The 21044-nt window shown below is 41.2% G+C and overlaps 1 protein-coding gene across 1 annotated transcript in view; it reads right to left on the reverse strand.

The window, feature by feature from the left end:
• Positions 1–4536: 4536 nt before the first annotated feature.
• The window catches only part of LOC135088875 (uncharacterized), a 32190-nt gene continuing 15682 nt past the window's right edge, over positions 4537–21044 (reverse strand). The window contains exons 10-18 of the mRNA XM_063983937.1: positions 15494–15600; positions 15076–15192; positions 11278–11544; positions 10154–10275; positions 8844–9077; positions 7126–7473; positions 6247–6378; positions 5510–5678; positions 4537–5168 (exon numbers count right to left, since the gene is read on the reverse strand). Coding sequence (XP_063840007.1) covers positions 5062–5168; positions 5510–5678; positions 6247–6378; positions 7126–7473; positions 8844–9077; positions 10154–10275; positions 11278–11544; positions 15076–15192; positions 15494–15600 — 1603 coding nt within the window. The 3' untranslated portion in view covers positions 4537–5061. The remainder of the gene's footprint in view (positions 5169–5509; positions 5679–6246; positions 6379–7125; positions 7474–8843; positions 9078–10153; positions 10276–11277; positions 11545–15075; positions 15193–15493; positions 15601–21044) is intronic.

Below are 21044 nucleotides of genomic sequence, written 5' to 3' on the forward strand. Positions count from 1 at the left end.
GAGAGAATCACCAAGAGAAAGAGAGGATGGTTGAAGCGGGGGTGAAAATGAAAGAGGAAGAGGGAAGAGGAGGAAGAGTATAGGGAGTAGGAGGAAGGAGAAGGACGATGGTTAGTGGAGGAAGAGGAGGAGGAGGAGGAGGTGGAAGAGGAGGCGGAGGAGGATAAGATAACGGGGACCGGTAATATTAATAACCTTTGTATCTTCGTCTGTTAATCTCTCAGGATGTAGCGTAAATCACACACACACACACACACACACACACACACACACGGCCAGGATCATTAGACACCCGTCTCCTTTGCAGAACACAACAACAGCTTCTACAGCGTGAAAGGAGGAAAGTCCAAATCGTTTCTGCTTGACCTGGGATTCAAATTCTGGATATGTCAGCCGCAAAACACGTGCATTAACCAGTATACCATCGATAATAGAAATACATCATCATCATCAACGTCACCATCATCGTCATCATCTTCAACAACAACAACAACAACAACAACAACAACAACAACAACGATGATGATGATTAATGATGGTGATAATGATAATAATAATAATGATAATAATAATGATAATAATAATAATAATGATAATAATAGTAATAATAATAATAATGATAATAGTACATAGGAGTATCAGAACATTAGAAAGCAAGTTACGGTGCCTACACGTAGAAATCCCTGCATAACACGTACTACCTATTTCCACCTATCATCCCCATCCATAAATTTTTCCAGTCTTTTAAAGCTCCCTAATGACTCAACACTAACAATCTGATTACTGAGTTAATTCCATTCATCTAGCACTCTATTTGAGAACCAATTCCTTTCTATCTCTTTTTTAAATCTACGTAACATTTTTCAGTAGTAGTAGTAGTAGTAGTAGTAGTAGTAGTAGTAGTGGTAGTAGTAGTAGTGGTAGTAGTGGTAGTAGTAGTAGTAGTAGTAGTAGCAGTATGAATTAGGTGGCGTAAAAAATAAGTAGTAGTAAAATTATTCTGGGCACTGTTAATATAAGTGTAATAGTTGAGCAACAGGCAGGGGGTGCACATCTGAGCCCCACCGAAGAGTGGTGATGTGGTGCGCCTGGCTCTGGTGACGCTTGGCTGACAGAGGAGAGACACAGGAGGAAATGCATAAAAGAGCTGGCACGTTGCTCTGCCACCCTTTCGTGGTGCCTGTCTCCTCATATGCGTACACACACACACACACACACACACACACACACACACAATTATAAGAGAAAATAATCTCCTCGCCAGGACTGCTTGGTGATGAGGCGGGGTGCTGAGACAGTAGAAGTCCCTCCCACCAGGCTCCAACTGTCGAGATATCATAATTCATGGATAAATTAAATAACAGAAATGGACCTGACCTTACATATTGCATATAAGTGGAAAAGTTGAAGCAAGAGGTGGAGATAAAACGGAAGCGAGAGGCCAAGAAGAGGAAGGGTGGTGGATGACAACCTTCTTCAGTTGCCAAATGCGTTATCTTGCGGCGTTTCCGTCACAAGAAAGGGTCCAGTAAATTTTGTGGTTAATTCTAAATGTAGCTTAGGAACTGGCTTCATTAATGAGTCCCCGACAGGGACGGACACTGAAGTGGCTCTGCTATGATGCTTGTGTCATCTTGCGAGAAGCTCGGCGCTCCTCCGAGGCAGAGGCATGGACCACCTGAAGGATGTAGAAATTAATTTTTTGCATAATTGTCATTAGAATAACCCGGCAAACCAAGTGGAAATAGGAAATGAAATGGTAAACTCTTATCTTAGCCGAGCCGCATACACTGTAATGAGGGATCTTGCCAGTGAAGGAATTTATGGTCATAGAAAGAGGCAGCAACGTGAGGAAACCAGTTCTCCCAGCAATTATGTAACTGACCAATAAGATGACCATGAACCTTCAGGAATTAAACAGTTCACGCAGGAAAGCCACATAGAACCTAAACTAATTTCTGATTGATGCAGACCAAAATTTGTATTGTTCAGTGCCTCAAAAACTCATTTCCCCCATCTATCAACTTGACACAACCTTCCAGATAAGTATAGCCTTTTCAGTGACATTCAACTCTGTCCCCTTTTCTACACTGAACATCCTTGGTCTGTCCTTTACTTATAATATAAACTGGAAACTACACTTCTCGTCTCTAGCTAGAACACCTGGTAAATTCTGAAACTCCCTTCCTGTTTCTGTATTTCCTCCTACCTTTGACTTGAACTCTTTCAACAGGGAGGTTTCAAGACGGATACCCTCTGTTATTTGATTTTTCTTGTGGAGGCTCTTTGGGAACTGGCACACAAGTGGGCTTTTTTTTTTTTTTCAAAATTTATGTGGCCCTTGGTCACTGTCCCTCTTACATAAAAAAAAATGAGTAATGGAATTTTACTGTTGATATGTTCCACTAACTAATTTGAAGCGAGATGTTTTTTTCTATTCTGTCCCATTATCGCTTAAAGTACTAGAGAGTTTTTGTGGGTTTGCTCTTTTAGTGTAACCAAGATTACAAAGCGATCAGAATGATCGGCACAGACAAGGACGTATGAGGAATCCTGTGACTATAAGGTAACTGAGAGAAGTCAGTAGCAGTTGTTTCAAAAGAACCACTGAGGGGTAGAGTAACAATACTGTGTAGTAGCAGTTTGAGTGTTACCTTGAATCTGCACACAAGAAACATTTAGCAATGTGGGTGATGGTGTCAATGCGCATAATGAACCATTAAGTAATAACGCCTGCGTGCAGCGAAAAGAGTTCCGTCAAAGGCGGAATGATAGAGGCAAGTCATGAACAAACTATACAACGGTGTTGACAAGCAGAGGTAGGGTAACAAGCTGTACAACATTTACACCATCAACAGGCACGGTACAGCAAGGAAATCCATTTCCAACCGAGAACTGAGAAAACGGTACAGGCATTAAAGGTTAGCATAAGTCATCGCAGGAACTCTAACACATAAATTACATCAGACAACAACACATTTTGACAATGGGCAGTAGAGTCCCTGAGTAGAGGCAGAGACCTCAGTGAGAGCAGAAAATGGGTTCTTACGTAAGCGGAAGTCATAGGCAGTATTCGCTTTACTAAGTAGATTCTTATTTTTATCCTGAAAAAAGAAAGTTATATTTTGCGACACTGGTTTCTGTACACAGTGATTGGAAAAACATTATAATTTCCCTGAAAATGCATAAATTCCCAAACATCAACAAGAGCTTTGAGGTGCGCGATGGAAAAAGGACTTTCAGTTCCAATCAGAACGCAATGGCATGAGCAATGATGTGATGATCCTGCCCCTTGGTTTGTTGCCTAATTACGCGCCAGTATCGAGGGCCGATGAGTCAGTGCGCATGATGAAAGGTAATTGGGCTTGAGGAAAGAAAGGACAGGAGCATGAGTAAGTGCATATCTTAAGTCACCAAAGCTTTTCTTCATGCAATTATAACCTGTTAGTTGGGGGAAGTAGTTGCAGTAGTAGTAGTAGTAGTAGTAGTAGTAGTAGTAGTAGTAGTAGTAGTAGTAGTAGTAGTAGCAGTAGTAGTAGTAGTAGTTAGTAGTAGTAGTAGTAGTAGTAGTAGTAGTAGTAGTAGTAGTAGTAGTAGTAGTAGATCTCTCTAAAATTTCTTAGTATTGTTCAATGCCTCAAAAACTCAATTCCTCCATCTATCAACTCGACACAACCTTCCAGACAACTATCCACTCTTCTTCAATGATACTCATCTATCCCCTCCTTCTACACCGAACATCATCGGTCTGTCCTTTACTTATAATCTAAACTGGAAACTTCACATCTCATCTCTAGCTAAAACAGATTCTATGAAATTAGGTGTTCTGAGTCCTCTCCGCCAGTTTTTCTCACCCCCTTCAGCTGCTAAGTCTGTATAAGAGTTTTATCCGTCCATGAATGGAGTATACATCACATGTATAGGGGGAAGGGTTCCACTCATACCGCTCTTCTAGACAGGGTGGAATCAAAAGCTTTTCGTCTTATCAACTCCTCTCCCCTAACTGACTGTCTTTCAGCCTCTCTCTCATCGCCGCAATTTTGAATCTCTTGGTATCTTCTACCGCTGTTTTCATGCTAACTGCCCTTCTGATCTTGCTAACTGCATGCCTCCCCTCCTCCCGCGGCCTCGCTGCACAAGACTTTCTTCTTTCTCTCACCCCTATTCTGTCCACCTCTCTAACGCAAGAGTTAACCAGTATTCTCAATCATTCATCCCTTCCTCTGGTAAACTCTGGAACTTGCTGCCTGCTTCTGTATTTCCACCTTTCTATGACTTGAACTCCTTCAAAACGGAGGTTTCAAGACATTTACCCTGTATCTTTGACTAATGCTTTTGAGTGTACAGGGATCGGCACCTCAGTGTGCCTTTTTTTTTTTCTGCAATTTTGTTGCCCTTGGCCGGTGCCCTTCCTACATAAAAAAAAAAGTAGTAGTAGTAGTAGTAATAGTAGTAGTAGTAGTAGTAGTAGTAGTAGTAGTAGTAGTAGTAGTAGTAGTAGTAGTAGTAGTCATAAAGATAACAGAAAAGTCATTGTTTATATGTTTTTTTTTTAATAACATAAAATATAATAGCCAATTGAATCACAGAAAAGTGCCGAAGTAGAACAAGAGCTTAGCATTAACAGGCAATGCTGAGAGGAAGGTGACAAGGCGAAATGACAGCAACAAGAACAATAAGAAAACAATTGATTGAAATTCATACAACTAAAAGGAGACAAAAAAGATAACGAGTGAACATAAACTGACGCTTAGTTAAACAAACTAAAAAGAAGTAAACTAAGACGAGAAATAACTGAGCAGAAATTAGCACCGGCTGCCCTTGGTCCGATCCACTAATGGGCACAGACCTTGCCCTCTCGCGCCCCCGCCCTTCATGGCCTAGGATGTCGTGCAGGCCATGCGGGGGGCTTGGAGGGTGCGAGGGCATCCGGTGCGTGGACTGCGGCGTCGTCGCTCAGGGACACCCATCAGTTTCCCGTCGCAACGTCGAGTTCGGAGTCGAAGTGTAAGAATCCCGTGTCGTTCGTTCGCTCGTTCGTGGTGAGTCGTGAAAAGCCTCTTAGGCCTGGTCGACGCTCTGGCCGCGGCGCAGACGGGCGAAGTCCTCGAACTCCAGGTCCTCGCCACCGGTGTAGCTAGCGTCAGGGCGAGCCTTGACGGCAGCGCCTGTATAGAGAGAAAGGTAGATGGTGCTGTTACTCTGGGTGTGTCTTATGGGAGGGAGGTATTGTAATCTGTATTGCGATTTTTTTCACTGAACGTTTTCACTGGTACATAGAACATTTCCTTCTCTAGGACATTTTGACTTAAGGAACCTAATTCTGGATGTCCCTGTCCAATCACGAGCCTGCTGCCACCCCTGCGTTGTTCTACACATCCCTTTACTGTCCTCTTGCCTATTTACACTGCCTGATTGCTTATACATAGTTCCTGCATGCCTATACAATGTCCGGTTGCTTATATAGTGCCTGCTGTTCTACACACTTCCTGCTTGTCTATATACTCACCAGGAGCGGGGTGGAGGAGCTTGAAGGGCAGGTCAGCCACCAGTTCTCCGCCGATGGCACCACAGTTCAATTTGACCCTGAGGGAGTAGGACACAACGATACCAAGGGCATCGTTGGGGTTCTTGCCAGCAGCCACCAGGGTGGAGGAGGCCAGGTTGGCGTCAGTGTCCTGCGGGAAAGGGAGAGGGAGTCAGGTGAGTTCTTGGCCTGTGAGTAATCGGAATATCATTATGTGTATCATGATTATGATGGTAATAAGAACATAAGTAAACAAGGGAAGCTGCAAGAAACCATCATATCTATACATGGCAGTCCCTGTATGAAACTTGTTAACTAAATTCCACTCTCATCACCATCATAAATTTCTTTCATCTTCTTTTACAGTTCCCTACTAACAACTAACATCGTGATTAGTGAATCTATCCCAGTCATCTAGCACTCTGTTTGAGAAACACTAATAGTAATGAACATGATGATGATGATGATGATGATGATGTTAGAAACAATGATAATAAGAATAAGAATAATTTATAATTATAGTAATGAATTCAAAGTTCAGAGAATTTCCGTCTGACTTAATGATTCTCTCTCTCTCTCTCTCTCTCTCTCTCTCTCTCTCTCTCTCTCTCTCTCTCTCTCTCTCTCTCTCTCTCTCTCTCTCTCTCTCTCTCTCTCTATATATATATATATATATATATATATATATATATATATATATATATCGCGTCGTGACGTACCTTGAGGGTGCCGTCAAGAGCAATGCCACTCTTGTTCTTGTTGGAGGAGGCGAGCGGGGTGAGGGTGAAGGCCTTGGCCAGGTTGCTGCCGGGGGTGATGGGGCAGCCCTCCTTGGATTCCAGGGAGGACACCTGGCAGGGGAGAGGCACGGCATTATAGCGGACGGAGAAGCAAGAAGGGAGACAAGGGGAAAATATGGAGAAGCCTGCGTGCGTCAGGTTGTCATTGTCACTGGAGGCTACGACGGAGGGTGAGTGATAGTTAAGTAATAAAGCACTGATCGTTGCAAAGATTGAAATTAGAAGGATTCCTATTTGGAGGGTAAGGTCAAAAGTGTGTCATGTGTTGATTAAGCAGAAGAGAAAAGTGATGGTTATAGTAGTTGTGATCATGGTCTATTTGAGGGTGATAATAAGTAATAGTGGTAGTAGTAGTAGTAGTAGTAGTAGTAGGAGATGTAATAGTAGTAGTAGTAGTAGTAGTAGATGTAATAGTAGTAGTAGTAGTAGTAGTAGTAGTAGTAGTAGTAGTAGTAGTAGTAGTAGTAGCAGCAGTAGTAGTAGTAGTAGTAGTAGTAGTAGTAGATGTAATAGTAGTAGTAGTAGTAGTAGTAGTAGTAGTAGTAGTAGATGTAATAGTAGTAGTAGTAGTAGTAGTAGTAGTAGTAGTAGTAGTAGTAGTAGTAGAATTAGTAATAGTAATAGTAGTAGTAGTAGTAGTAGATGTAGTAGTAGTAGTAGTAGTAGTAGTAGTAGTAGTAGTAGTAGTAGTAGTAGTAGTAGTAGTAGAAGTAGTAGTAGTAGTAGTTGTTGTTGTTGTTGTTGTTGCTGTCATTATCAGTGGCGGACCACCAGTGTGAACCAGTGTGAGTGACGTACCTCACGGGTGAACTGGCTGTTGGTCATGGTGACCTCCACGTGCTGCACCACGGCACACTTGATGTTCTTCACCGTCTTCTTGGAGGCGTTGTTGATGCTCAAGTTGGCCTTGACCTGCTCCCCGTGGTAGTAGATCTCCTTATCGAGCGTAACCTCCATGTTCAGCTTGCCGGAGGAAAGCGCGAAGCCCTTGGACACCAAGGTGGAGGGCTGGCGCTTGGACCCGCTGGCGGGGGAGTACTGCACCTTCCTCACTGCCAGAGCAACAGAGTTGCGGCGGTGAGGCTTCTCATCGGCTTTGTCCCCGACGAACACCCGCAGCTCGTAGATGACTCCCAGGGGCTTGGCCTGGAAGGGAAGGGCGTGTATTACAGAATGATTAAGGAGGTAACATGACGGGGAGGGATGTGAGAGAGAGTACTTTTTGCATTTGTGCCTCCTGAACTTCCATGCCTGCGTTGGCTTAAACCTACCATGCCAGGGCGTGGCAGTGTGTGTCAATGGGTATGAGTAATAACAGCCGCAGAGACTGGTTCTCCTAGCGGGACTTTTTTCAGTATTGTTGTCCTTGGCTGAGTTCCTCTCACAAGAAAAGTGATCACATGTCTCCCTAACTTCCATGCCTGTGTTTGCTTAAGCCTGTCATGTTCGGGAGTAGCATTGGCTGTGAGCGCGCTAAGCCAAAATGTTCATATTTGTTTCTCTAATCTTCAAACCTGTTCTGCTTCAAACCCGCCATGGCAGGACGAAGCAGTGCGTGTGTGTGTGGGCTTCACGTAGTCATCTAACATGCCACAAGAGAAAGGTTCTGTGAAGCCCTGTCAGTGAGGATGGTCTTTGGAGGTTTCACCATCCACACTCAAGGCAAGAAACGCGAAGCCCCTCAGCTGTCATCCCTTTACGGTGCTTCTTTTTGTTTTTCAATGCCAATATGTGGGTCGAGGGGATGACCTTAATGCAAGTTTTGTTGGAAGCTTTGTAACGTGTTATGTAACACATGACTCTCTCTCTCTCTCTCTCTCTCTCTCTCTCTCTCTCTCTCTCTCTCTCTCTCTCTCTCTCTCTCTCTCTCTCTCTCTCTCTCTCTCTATATATATATATACGAGTATATATATATATATATATATACACACACACATATTGACAGAATGTAAAGGAGGCTGCATATATAAAACAGACGGTGAGGAAATTACCCCTACTGATGTGAATGGAAAAGCAATGGAGGTGAAACAGAATAAGGCAGGAATTAACCGGTATCTTCACTCTTTCATTCCATTCACTCGCAAACTCTGCAGCTCTCTGTGTGATTTTTTCCCCCTGAACACGGATTGGACTGTTTCAAGAGAAGATAATAAAGACACCACGAGAACTTAACTGGTCAACGTGATATGAATCCTCTTCTGCTCAACTTTTTGAGAAACATCCATTAACGTTTTATTTATTCATTCACTTATTTGTTTTCATTATTGTGACAGGAAGATCAAAGCTGACCGAAATCCACTCAAATCCTAATTACTAAAGTGTATCTGACTCGCGTCTACCTTGAATGTCCCGTCACGGTTCAGTCTTGGGAATAGCCTCTCATGGCCAATTTATCCCACCTCCAGACCAATTTCTCTCCGTGATGCTTAGTAGAGGGACGTTGCATTACTATTCTAAGTTAATTTTGTAACCATTGACCAGCCTTCTTTTACATTTAAGAAAAAATTGGTACTCACGGTATCCTCATCCCCGCTGTGGAGTTGGACGGAGGCGGGAGCAGTCTCAGGAAGAGTCACGGCGAAGGGGTAAGCGTTAGCGCCGAGCTTCTTGATGAGGCGGTCCTGCACGCTGGTCAGCTCGGCCTGATTGGCGGCCGGGTAGATCTGCTGTGTGGCCAGCTGCATCTCCTTACTGAAGTTGAGGCCCATGACCTCATCCTCCTCGCGACCGAAACGGTACGTGACCGTAACCTGCAGGATGGGACAGAGGAGAGGCGGTGAGGAACCGGTGAAGGGAAGGTGTTGGCGTGGAAAGGGTGGTGAAGGGGAAGTGTTGGCGTGGAAAGGGTGGTGAAGAGGTGGTGTTGACGTGGAAAGGGTGATGAAGGGGAATTTTTGGCGAGGAAAGGGTAATGAAGGGGAGTCTTGGCGTGGAAAGGACAGTGAAGGGGAGATGCTGGCGTGGAAAAGGTAATGAAGGGGAGATGTTTGCGTGGAAAGGGTAATGAAGGGGAGGTGTTGACGTGGAAAGGGTGGTGAAGGGGAGGTGTTTTCATGGAAAGGGTGGTGAAGGGGAGGTGTTGGTGTGGAAAGGGTGGTGACTGGAAGATGTTGGCGTGGAAGGGTGGTGATGAAGAAAGTGTTGGAGTGGAGTGTCTTGCCACCAGCCAACACGCGAACATGGTAACTTTGTCACTGGCCCTCACCAGCTAGCTGGCTGACATACCGTTATAGCAGTCTTATTTGGAAACGTGTGGCAAACTCACTTTTGTATTCCTACTAAAACCTTTATATATTTATAAGAGACCGGATTATTTGCATTTGTATTAACTGGTATGTTATAAATTAATAAGCTGATTTGTCGCACATTTCAAAATAAAGCCTGAGCAAGTTAGCCACACCCAGTGACAATGTTGTTATGTTTGCATGTCCTCAGGTGAAACAAAAAAATGCTGAGATAGAGCCCGTGACATTAACTATAGTGACGAGGAGACAGTGATAAAATGTACTGAAAGTGACACGAGTGGTTATGGAAAGTGATAGAATATAATTATAGTGAAAAGTGAGAGGAACTGACAGAAATACTGCATGGAGAGAGAGGAGAAAGTGAAAAGAAACATGGAGAGGCAGAGTGAAAGAAGATAAGAAACGAAGCTATAAAGCAAAGGAAGGTACTTGAGTGACATGAGACTCAGCATTAAACAGGAATATTGATCGACTAAATTTTGGCGTCACAACAAGTCAGGTAAAAGGGAAAGAAAGCGTAATGACGTAGCAACAAGACAATAAGCAGAAAGAGAGGAAAGAAAAGGATGCGGTATACTTACGGTCGCGAAGACCTTGCGACCACGAAGGTAGTCATTGTCGCACACTACCACGCCATCGACGGGCTCGGTGGTGGAGGTGTTATCTACGAAGTCACGACGACCCAAGTAGGCGGTGATCTTACCTATAGGAGGAGGAGGAGGAGAGGTTACTTAGGGACTGTGTGTGTGTGTGTGTGTGTGTGTGTGTGTGTGTGTGTGTGTGTGTGTGTGTGTGTGTGTGTGTGTGTGTAACTACTCGTAATTAAGCACTGGATATTAGTTATTTTGTTTTGGATAGTTCTGAATTTGTGTGTGTAAGCATTTCCAATTTCATATAATTATGTATTTTTTTATTCTTCTTTTGGAGGGGCAAATGTTAATTTTAAGTGTTTGGTATATTTGGTAATTTAGTAATATAAGTAGCATGTTATATATCACTGGTTTTATTTTATCTTTTGAGTGAATGTTGATGATCGAGATACACACTGAATACGACGTGACAGAATGTGCTTGATGTCTGATGAATTCTATAAACCATTATGAGTACGCGTGTGTAGTGAACTATGTCTATATAATGTGTGGTCAGTTAATTATTTATCAGCCTGTCATTGTATGTGTGTGTGTGTGAATCCAAATATCAATAACATATGAAATATTAATTTTAGCCTGAAGTGTGTTTATTTGTCTAAGTGTTGGCATTTCTGTGTAGTGACGGAGTTTCTTATTATCTCCAAAGAGTCTACACGAGTTTAATATGACAGGACGCTTCTGGTGAGAGGCAAGTAGGGGGATGTGGGTGCCAGTGTATCGTCCCAGAGCCAGGGTAGGAGTAACAAAGGGGCAGCATTCTCAGAACGTTTCTGTGCCTTAGCCCAACCACTTTTAACTGGCTCAAATGGAAGTTAATAGGGGTTTCAAGGGGGTTTCATGATTATAGTGATAGATAATTCAGCAAGAACTGTACATTGTAAACTGGAAAAAACTCCTATGAGAACACAATCTTTGGCCTTTGAAAACAGTCCTTATGAGAACCCAAAGTATTTCAAAATATGGACTCAGATGATTTCGGGAAGGAAGCAGGGAGGGGGAAGACAAGTGGAAGGATTAAAGGATTATGAAGGAGGAGAAAGGGATCTCGTACGTACCATTAGGGGCGGTTTTCTTGAAGACTTTCACGGCGTTCACCATCGAAGTTGGTTTGAGTTTCTCTGACGAGAAAGAGCGAGACGAAGAGTCACTTGGTAAAGCTTGCTCAACAAAGAACAACAGCGGGATAGCGAGAGAGGGTCGAAGCGCTGCATATATACTCTTCATAAATCCATTTAACCTCGAGCTAATAGGACCACCGGCAACCAGACCCCATGTGACTCCTTCTAAGCTGCTTACTTGGCTAGATTTAGGCCTCGCTAGGGCTTCCACGGGGTCGGCAAGATGCTCGTACCTGGAGGCTTCTTGGCGTCTTGCTGGAAGCCACGCTGTGTGTGTATGTGTGTGTGTGTGTGTGTGTGTGTGTGTGTGTGTGTGTGTGTGTGTGTGTGTGTGTGTGTGTGTGTGTGTGTGTGTGTGTGTGTGTTGTGCTTGCGCTTGTGTGTATAAATAACCAAGTTCGATCTAATCATTCATGGCTTGACGTAAGAGTCCCTCACGAATAATTCCCCGGCTTCTCATCGCAACAGGCTGAGGGGAGAAGGTGGGAAGTTCTAATTAATTCATTAATTTAATTCAAATTGAAACACATTTTTCATTCAGTCCAGTCCTTTTTGTCGTCGTTGTTGTTAGTCGGAAGGTAATGCCTTTTCAATGACACCTTCCAATCGTTTTTCTACACTTTTAGATTTGCTCCGTCTTGTAATCCTGTCCATTAGCGGGCATGTCATTATCTTGGTAACGGCTGCCTGTTGTGGTTTTACAGTTGCCCGCAGTAGAACCTCTGCCAGTCCTGCTTCATATACGAGTGTTCAGGAGCGACTAGTATGTTCTTGTTGGATTTTGTTTCTTCTTCTAATCTTGGTGTATCTCGTTCCTTCTCTTCCAGATTTAATGATAATTTTTCCCATTTCTAATTTCCTTTGGTAATGATGGATAAAAGATGGATAAAAGATATTTCCTATTATATTGCGTCTCCTGTCATTAATGTGTTCGGCATGAAATTTCGTTTTTGTCATACGTGTTTCTCATAGAGTGTAGCCGCCAGCTCAGTACCGGCTGGCTTGTAGTTCCTGTACTTTATTTTGTAGCTGGTTTCTTGTTATGTTCTTATCATGACGCGCCCCAGATAAGGGTTACACTACTGTACTTTGCCATAAGTTATGTTACAAGGTTAATATTATACTTATAACATTACTTGGTATGTGGACGGGATGAGAAGGCGAGAAAGGCGAGTTACAGAGGGGTGTTTGTTTGCAGGACACCACGGCCTTTATCTATTCTAGACCATCATTTTTCCCCTCAGCCAGGTCAGCGCGAGGCAGGGTAAGGGTTGACATAGTTTAATGGGGGTCAAGGGGGTGAACTTGGGGAAGAAATAAGGGGGTCTCTGCCATAGGGACAGAGTCTTGGTGGCAGCCGTAGAGGCAAGACCTGTGTCGTTCACCACTCTCCAGCTGTGCCGCTGTCATCTCAGCCGCAGAGGCACTAGTTCACAAACTCTACGGGGCTCCTCTGCCACGTTACGTGGACATGGAGCCTGGTTTGGGATTAACATAAGAAATAAGGGAAGCTGCAAGAAGCGACCAGGCTTACACGTGGCAGTCCCTGTATGAAACACACCTACCTATTTCCATCTGCTATCCCCATCCATAAACTTGTCTAATCTTCTCTTAAAGCTCTCTAGTGTCCTAGCACTAACTACATGATTACTGAGTCCGTTCCACTCATCTACCACTCTATTTGAGAACCAATTTTTTCCTATCTCCTTCCTAAACCTAAATTTTTCAAGCTTGAACCCGTTATTTCTTATTCTACCCTGGTTGCTGATCCTAAGAATTTTGCTTACATCTCCCTTGTTAAAACCCTTATACCACTTAAAGACTTCTATCAGGTCCCCTCTTAACCTACGTCTCTCTAAAGAATGTAAATTTAACAGCTTCAACCTCGCCTCGTAAGGAATACTCCTCATCCCCTGTATCCTTTTAGTCATTCTCCTCTGTACTGATTCTAATAAACCTATATCTTTCCTGTAATGTGGGGACCAGAACTGCACAGCATAGTCTAGATGAGGTCTGACCAGCGCCAAGTATAACTTTAATATTACTTCCGGCCTTCTACTTTTAACACTCCTAAAAATGAATCCTAGTACCCTATTTGCCTTGTTTCTGGCTTCTATGCATTGTTTCCCTAGACGGAGTTCAGAGCTAACTATAACTCCTAAATCTTTCTCGTACCCTGTACCTACCAGAGTTGGGTTGTCTAATGTGTACCTATTGTGTGGGTTTCCTCTACCTACGCTAAGCACTTTGCATTTATTGATATTAAATTGCATTTGCCATCTATCCGTCCATTCATTCATTCTATCTAAGTCTGCCTGCAAGGCGATGGCATCCGATTCTGACCTAATTAATCTACCTATCTTTGTGTCATCCGCAAATTTACTAACATCACTACTAATTCCACTATCCAAGTCATTGATATACATTAGAAATAACAATGACCCTAATACTGATCCCTGTGGCACCCCACTAATTACATGACCCCACTCGGATTTCGAGCCGTTTATTACCACTCTCTGTCGCCTGTCACTAAGCCATGACCCTATCCAGCCTAACACCTTCCCATCTATCCCGTGTGCCCTAACCTTTCTCAGGAGCCTTTGATGGGGTACATTGTCAAATGCTTTACTAAAGTCCAGATATAAGATATCATAACTATCACTTTAAGGTGATTGTGTGGTATTCATTACGTTCTACAAGGACCTTCGACTGTTCCCGCAATTGCGTATGTTTTATTTACTTATGTATTAATCATATCTATCTGTGTCAGTAATATACTTAGATGTTTCGGTGTTTGTTTTGGGACGATGATGTTGTATAACGTAGTGTTCGGTGTTTGTTTCGGGACGCTGATGATGTATAATGTGGTATTCACAAATATCCCTGTGAAGTGCACAGCTACATTGCATTATTGTAGGATTCCCAATTATTTCTTATCAAGTGATGTACTTATGATAACTTACAGGTTTGACCTCATCCCAATAAATTGAGAAGTGAGTACAACGTAAGTGGTTTACAGTCACTCCTTTGTCATATCATAAACGTAACGCATCAGTGCGTTTACATAGAGGTATTTACGAGGTATAGATGGTAACAAGGGTGATATAGACAAAATCACTGGGGTTAGTAGTCAGGTAGGACTAGAGATAATGAGCTCAAGCTTGATAAAGCTAGATAAAAAAAAATGGAAAATCATTATTTATTAAATTGAGTGGATAAATGACTGGAATAGACTCGATAATAACTTGTTAATGCCAAGTGTATAAGGGAGGTCTTAAATAAGATTATTATGGATATGGATGAGAGGTGAATATGGATATGTATATTTCATACAGGAACTGCCACGAGGCATGCTGGCTTTTTTTTCAGCTTCCATTATGCTATACTGTTCTTATGCTCCTTTGTTCTTATTTAAATATACTCTTCGTGGGCGAATCTAGATATTTTATTCCAATTATATCACTTCTGAGACACAACATGAACAGTCCTCATTTTTCCCAGACTGCTGAGAAACGCGAGTTCTGATGGCATGGCGATTTTCATCAGACGCTGGATCCATATATACCCAATCCACTGATCTTCGCCAGTGACAGTACTGAGCAGCATCGGGTGTCCTTACCGCAGATTATTGAACTACATCTAATCCGGATTTTCCTTTCCGAAAGACAAACACTATTCTGAGTCCTACCTTAATCTTCATTTAATAAATTTCTTGTATATAATTAAGTGTTTAACATAAGTGTGAGGTGCTGAGTAAGGGTGAACGGCAAGGGAGGTATAGGCCCCGCTGCTCCAGGTCAAGGGCAGCCTCCACCTCTGAGGTGTGGACATCGCCACCAATGTGAGTCACGTCTTTACCACATCAAGCACACGCTGAGCAACTCATTTGTACAAAAACTAATTATCCACGTTCATTCCTCTCTACTTTTGTCTCACGAATGGTGGTGAGTACTATACTGTGTTTCATTTTATATCTTAGTATTTATTCATCTATTGTTAAGCATAAAAGTGTGGAATTTTATGTACAAGAATATGTTTTATACCTCCTAATGCACAGAAATGCCCATTCACACATCAGTGCATGCCGTATCAGTGCCGTGTCAGTTCAGTGTCAGTGAAATCCGTGACGCTTCATTGATATCTGTTCACATACATCCGTACTGCGTGAAATCAGTGATTTCCAATATGGCAAAGTCTTCAGACGTTGAATTGGCAATGATTGCCGTAATTTTTGATGAAGAGGAAGAGGTTGAGCAAAAGCTGAAGGAAAGAATGTGGATACATGAGGCGTGGATGAAAAGAGAAAGTGAAGGAGAATTTGCTACTCTGTACAAGGAATTCAATGATGATGGAACTTTTTTTTACAAAATACGTTGTTTGAAACTGCTGTCCATATACTTTGTCTGTGACAAATCATGCAGAATAGGATGATTCCGAAACAATTCAATAGGTAGCTAATCATACATTCTTGTGGACAAACTCAGCACTCGTCCGATGACCGTGAAACACTGAAAAATATCGGTGGCGACGATATTAAACTTCACGGAGCGGAGACAGAACTGGCACTGAGACTCAAAACACGGTACTGCGCCGGACATGTGTAAATGCGTCAGCCAAATTCAAGGTAACTATTTTTTTTTTTACTGACACTGAAGCACTGAGCGGACACGGCAATGATACGTCACTGATGTGTGTGAATGGACTTTAATTAGGTATTAGGTGTAGAAAGTGAGGCAGACATCATCCAGTCGGGTTTTTGTGGCTGTAGATTTATTTTCCGAAGGATGAAAAATCTTTTGTGATGAGAGAGAGAGAGAGAGAGAGAGAGAGAGAGAGAGAGAGAGAGAGAGAGAGAGAGAGAGCGTTCCTTCAGTTTGGCTTGAAGAGAAAAATAACTTCATTTGACGATTGTGATTTTCAGCGACACAGTCATTTTAATTTTTGGCATGCACGAGTCCCGGTGGTCGCCGAGAAGACCTGGTTTCTCAGAATAATCCTTCCTAGGTTTTTACTTGTGTTTTCACTCGTCACTGCCGAATTTCCATTTTCTTTAGGTACTTAATTGCATGCACGAGTCCCGGTGGTCGCCGAGAAGACCTGGTTTCTCAGAATAATCCTTCCTAGGTTTTTACTTGTGTTTTCACTCGTCACTGCCGAATTTTCATTTTCTTTAGGTACTTAATTAATAGTTTCTTGTTCAGGATACCACGTAAGTAAAGTGAGTTAAGTAAATTTATTGCCATTCAGTGATAAATAGATTACATACATATAAATTTATGGTAAATACTGGCACAGCCCGCCAAGCCGAAGCTTCACGACGGACAGATTTATTTTGGTTGCATCAAATATTGAGAATATTTTAATACAACATTACAATCAAATGTAGAGAACAAACAAGTGATAGTAATGGTAGTAGAACAAGTATTAGTAAAAGTAGTAAAACAAACTGGTAATAGTAGTTGTAGAACAAATAAGTGGTAGTGCTACTAGAACAAAGAATAACAATAGTTGTAGTAGTACAACAATTAGGAATCGCAATAAAATACTCTACAACTAATATCACAATAAAATAAGGAGCTTACAACAAATAATGACAAGTGTGGTCCGGACCACAACACAGTTTTGAAAGAGAACAGTTCTGAACTGTAAACACAGTAAGTTGACATTATTACCTCGAGTGTTGTGTGAAGTGCTTAACAGTCTAAAAGGTTGTGTTCCCTGATACTGTGTGATGCATTCATAAGTAAAACAGTAAAACAAGATACTTATTCATTTACAAAACGAAGAAATTTATATGTAGAAAGTACACCTTGTGTTGACTCAAATCTGTTCATAGAAAGCATACATCTAAAGATTTTACTTTGTGCTACTGCGGACATTTTAAGAAAAGAGTGACAAGTACAAGCCCACACTGATATACAATTAATGAAAATGGGATAAGGAAAGGTTGTACGGGGTCGACCTGAAAAAAAAAAAAAAAAAAAATTATATATATATATATATATATATATATATATATATATATATATATATATATATATATATATATATATATATATATATATATATATATATATATATATATATATATATATATATATATATATATATATATATATATAATTTTTTTTTGTGATAGTAGTCTATTAAAATCTACGGTTCTGTCTCTGCGTACATCAAAGGACGGAAATTTTACCTCTAATGTTTCTGGAATTTATTTACGAAAAAAAAAAAAACAATTATTTCTTTGTAAATTCAACAAACAACGTATCTGCATCAGATATTTTTTTCATTAAAACCAGTAGACAACTGGTTTTACTTAGAAATTTGGCTAATTCAAGCATGAAATCTGAATCGCTTTAGGCTTTTGTACAAAAGCAATAGGAGTAACTAAAGGAAATTCTGTCTGCTTTTTTCCACATATCCTGATGTACAATATATCCTGTGAATTTCAAGTTCCTAGCTGCAATTGGTGAATTACACTAATTCCTTCAACTTTATCGCTTGATTTCTCAAAATGGCGGATTTTGCCACATAAAAATTATCTCCTCCTTGCTATTCCCGTTACATAAATATGCAAATATGTTCTATTGCAGCTTACGAATGTATGCGAGACAAATAATGTCTGCTATCGAAACGATTGTTTGGAGTTGATTTTGATTTTTGTCAAAATTTTTGTTACGCTTTCATCGAACTTAAGAAAATATTTTTTTTACTATTGTACAAGAAAAAACGGTAGTAGACATTGATCTCCTATCTTTCGTGATCAAAAATACTTTTTGAATAAAAGAAATTGGTCAATGAATAAGGGAGGATACACACAAGTTGAACATAAGCAATTTAACATGGGATTCGCGATTCTACAACCATCCCCCATAACAGAGTGTACTAGATATTGGTGAGTGCTTCCGGAGTCAGATTGTTACAGACTCATATCAAGTGCCACAGACACTAGATACTTTCGATGCTACAAAATTGATGTGATAATTCCAATTAATATTCTCATCTATATAAACCCTAGAAATTTGGCATGGCTGAATCTCTGATTTACTTCCTTCTAGTGTTACAGGTGGCATATTGAGTTTCATCGAACGGTTCTGAAAAAATTAAGTAATTTGTTTTAGAGATATTTAGTCAAATTATTACATTTAATCCATTTATTAATAGCTAATTCACTATTTAGATTAATATGTAGGCTATCGATATTAATGTCATCCAACAATAAATTTGGGTTATCTGAATATATAGTATATTTCAATTTAGAGCTTACATAAACAATGTTATTAATATAAATGTTGAATAGAATAGGACCTAAAATTGAGCCCTGCGGAACACCTTTCGCTTGAAACAGCACAAAAAAAACACCTTTTCGCTTGAAACAAGAGTAGGCTGAATTACAATATACTAATTGGTATCTGTTTGTGAAATAACTTTATTCAAATAATTTTAATGGAACACCCCTTACTTAAAAAGTTTGGTCAAGAGAATTTTGTAACTTCGTGAATCAAAGGCTAGAGATATCTAGGAAAACATCAGCTAAATAGTTTTTTTTTTTTTTCAAGATAGTTGCATACATTAGAAGTGAACTGCAGAATGGCTGGCTCAGTGGAACGACCAGATCTAATCCCATGCTGACAGTTTGTGAGTAAATCAAATTCAATAGAGTTAACAAGACGAGTTGCAAATACTTAAAATATTTTACCAAATGCTGGAAGAACGGATATTGGTAAATTCAATAGAGTTAACAAGACGAGTTGTAAATACTTAAAATATTTTACTAAATGCTGGAAGAACGGATATTGGTAGAGATTTTGGTGAAACCTTTGCTGTTGCCTTAGACATACCAAAAACTTTTGATAGAGTCTGGCACAAAGCTTTGATCTCCGAACTATCCTCCTACAGCTTCTATCTTCTCTGCAAGTTCATCTCAAGTTTCCTTTCTGACCGTTCTATTGTTGCTGTGGTAGAAGGTCACTGTTCTTCTGTTATCCTAAATCTACTAACAATGGTATTCCTCAGGCTTCTGTCCTGTCACCCACTCTCTTCCTAATATTCATTAATGATCTTCTAAACCAGACTTTGTGTCCTATCCACTCCTATACTGATGATACCACCCTGCTCTTTTTTACGTCTTTTCGTCGACGTCCCACCCTTCAAGAAGTAAACAGTTCATGCGGGGAAGCCATAAAACGTCTGGCTATTGATCTCTCTAAAATTTTTGATTGGGACAGCGCAAAATTGGTATTGTTCAATGTCTCAAAACTCAATTCTTCCATCTATCAACTCGACAAACATTCCAGACAACTATCCCCTCTTCTTCAATGACACTAAACTAGTTGTCCCCCTCTTCTACACTGAACATCCTCGGTCTGTCGTTTTCTTATAATCTAAACTGGAAACTTCACTTTTCATCTCTAGCTAAAACAGCCATGAATTTAGGTGTTCTGAGATGTCTCTGCCAGTTTTTCTCAACCCCTCCGTCCCCGATGTTAACTCTGTTAAGGGCCTTATCCGTCCATTTATGGAATATGATTCGCATGTCTGGGGGGGATTCCACTCAAACCTTTCTTTTAGACAGAGTGGATACAAAAAGTTTTTTGTCTCATCAACTCCTCTCTAACTGACTGTCTTCATTCAGCCTCCTTATCGCCGCCATGTTGCATCTTTTGCTATCTTCTACCGCTGTTTTCATATATTTTCATGCTAACTGCTCTTCTGATCTTGCTAACTGCATTCCTCCCCTCCTCCCGCGGCCTCGCTGCACAAGACTTTCTTCTTTCTCTCACCCCTATTCTGTCCACCTCTCTAATGCAAGAGTTAACCAGTATTCTCAATCATTCATCTCTTTCTCTGGTAAACTCTGGAACTCCTTGCCTGCTTCTGTATTTCAATCTTTCTTTAACTTGAACTCTTTCAAGAGGGAGGTTTCAAGACACTTGTCCTTCAATTTTTAACTACTACTTCGGGACCCTATTCGGGGATCGGCAACTCAATGGGCTGGTATCCCTCCTACATGAAAAAGAGAAAAAGTAGTAGTAGTAGTAAAATCAGCACCAAAAATTCAGTAATTATAAGAAAAAATAGAAAAACCATTGTAGGTGCCCGGAGGCAGCTAAAAAATTTTAGATCCACACGGTGACGCGAATCGTTTATTGCATTCGGTCAAACCTGAAGACATAGATAATAAACATAAGACGTGCGTAGCACTACTAACCATTACGTAATGTATCAACAATGCATCACTAATCATGGATTATGCTAATTAGGGTAATCGACCCCTCGTAATACAGATGTGGAACTCACGTGTTTGTGGTCTTAAGGAGGCCTGTCACCAAGCAACACCTGCGTCTGTATTGTAGTGGTCCGATCTTTCTTGGAGTAGTCACACCCTAACTCGGAGGCGGTCCAAAGGAATTTGTCCCTCCGGGCTTCGTTCCTGTTGGCACTTGGCGACTCACGCCTGCCCATCTTACCCATAGGTCAGCAATAGTTCCTCTACGGAGATCCCTCTTATCTACCCTACGCGCCTTGTCATCAACTTTACCACATAAACACGAGCCTCACTACCTCTCTGCAGCTAAGCTCTCCACAGCTATGTATTTTAGCCGGCTTGACCAATCGTTTTTCGCACACATTTCCGAAATAATCATTCACATCAGCATGTCATATAAGCACGGCCTAATTCACACCTTGCCCTAGTTTTT

Source organism: Scylla paramamosain, chromosome 32, assembly GCF_035594125.1.
Source record: "Scylla paramamosain isolate STU-SP2022 chromosome 32, ASM3559412v1, whole genome shotgun sequence".
Lineage (NCBI taxonomy): Eukaryota > Metazoa > Arthropoda > Malacostraca > Decapoda > Portunidae > Scylla > Scylla paramamosain.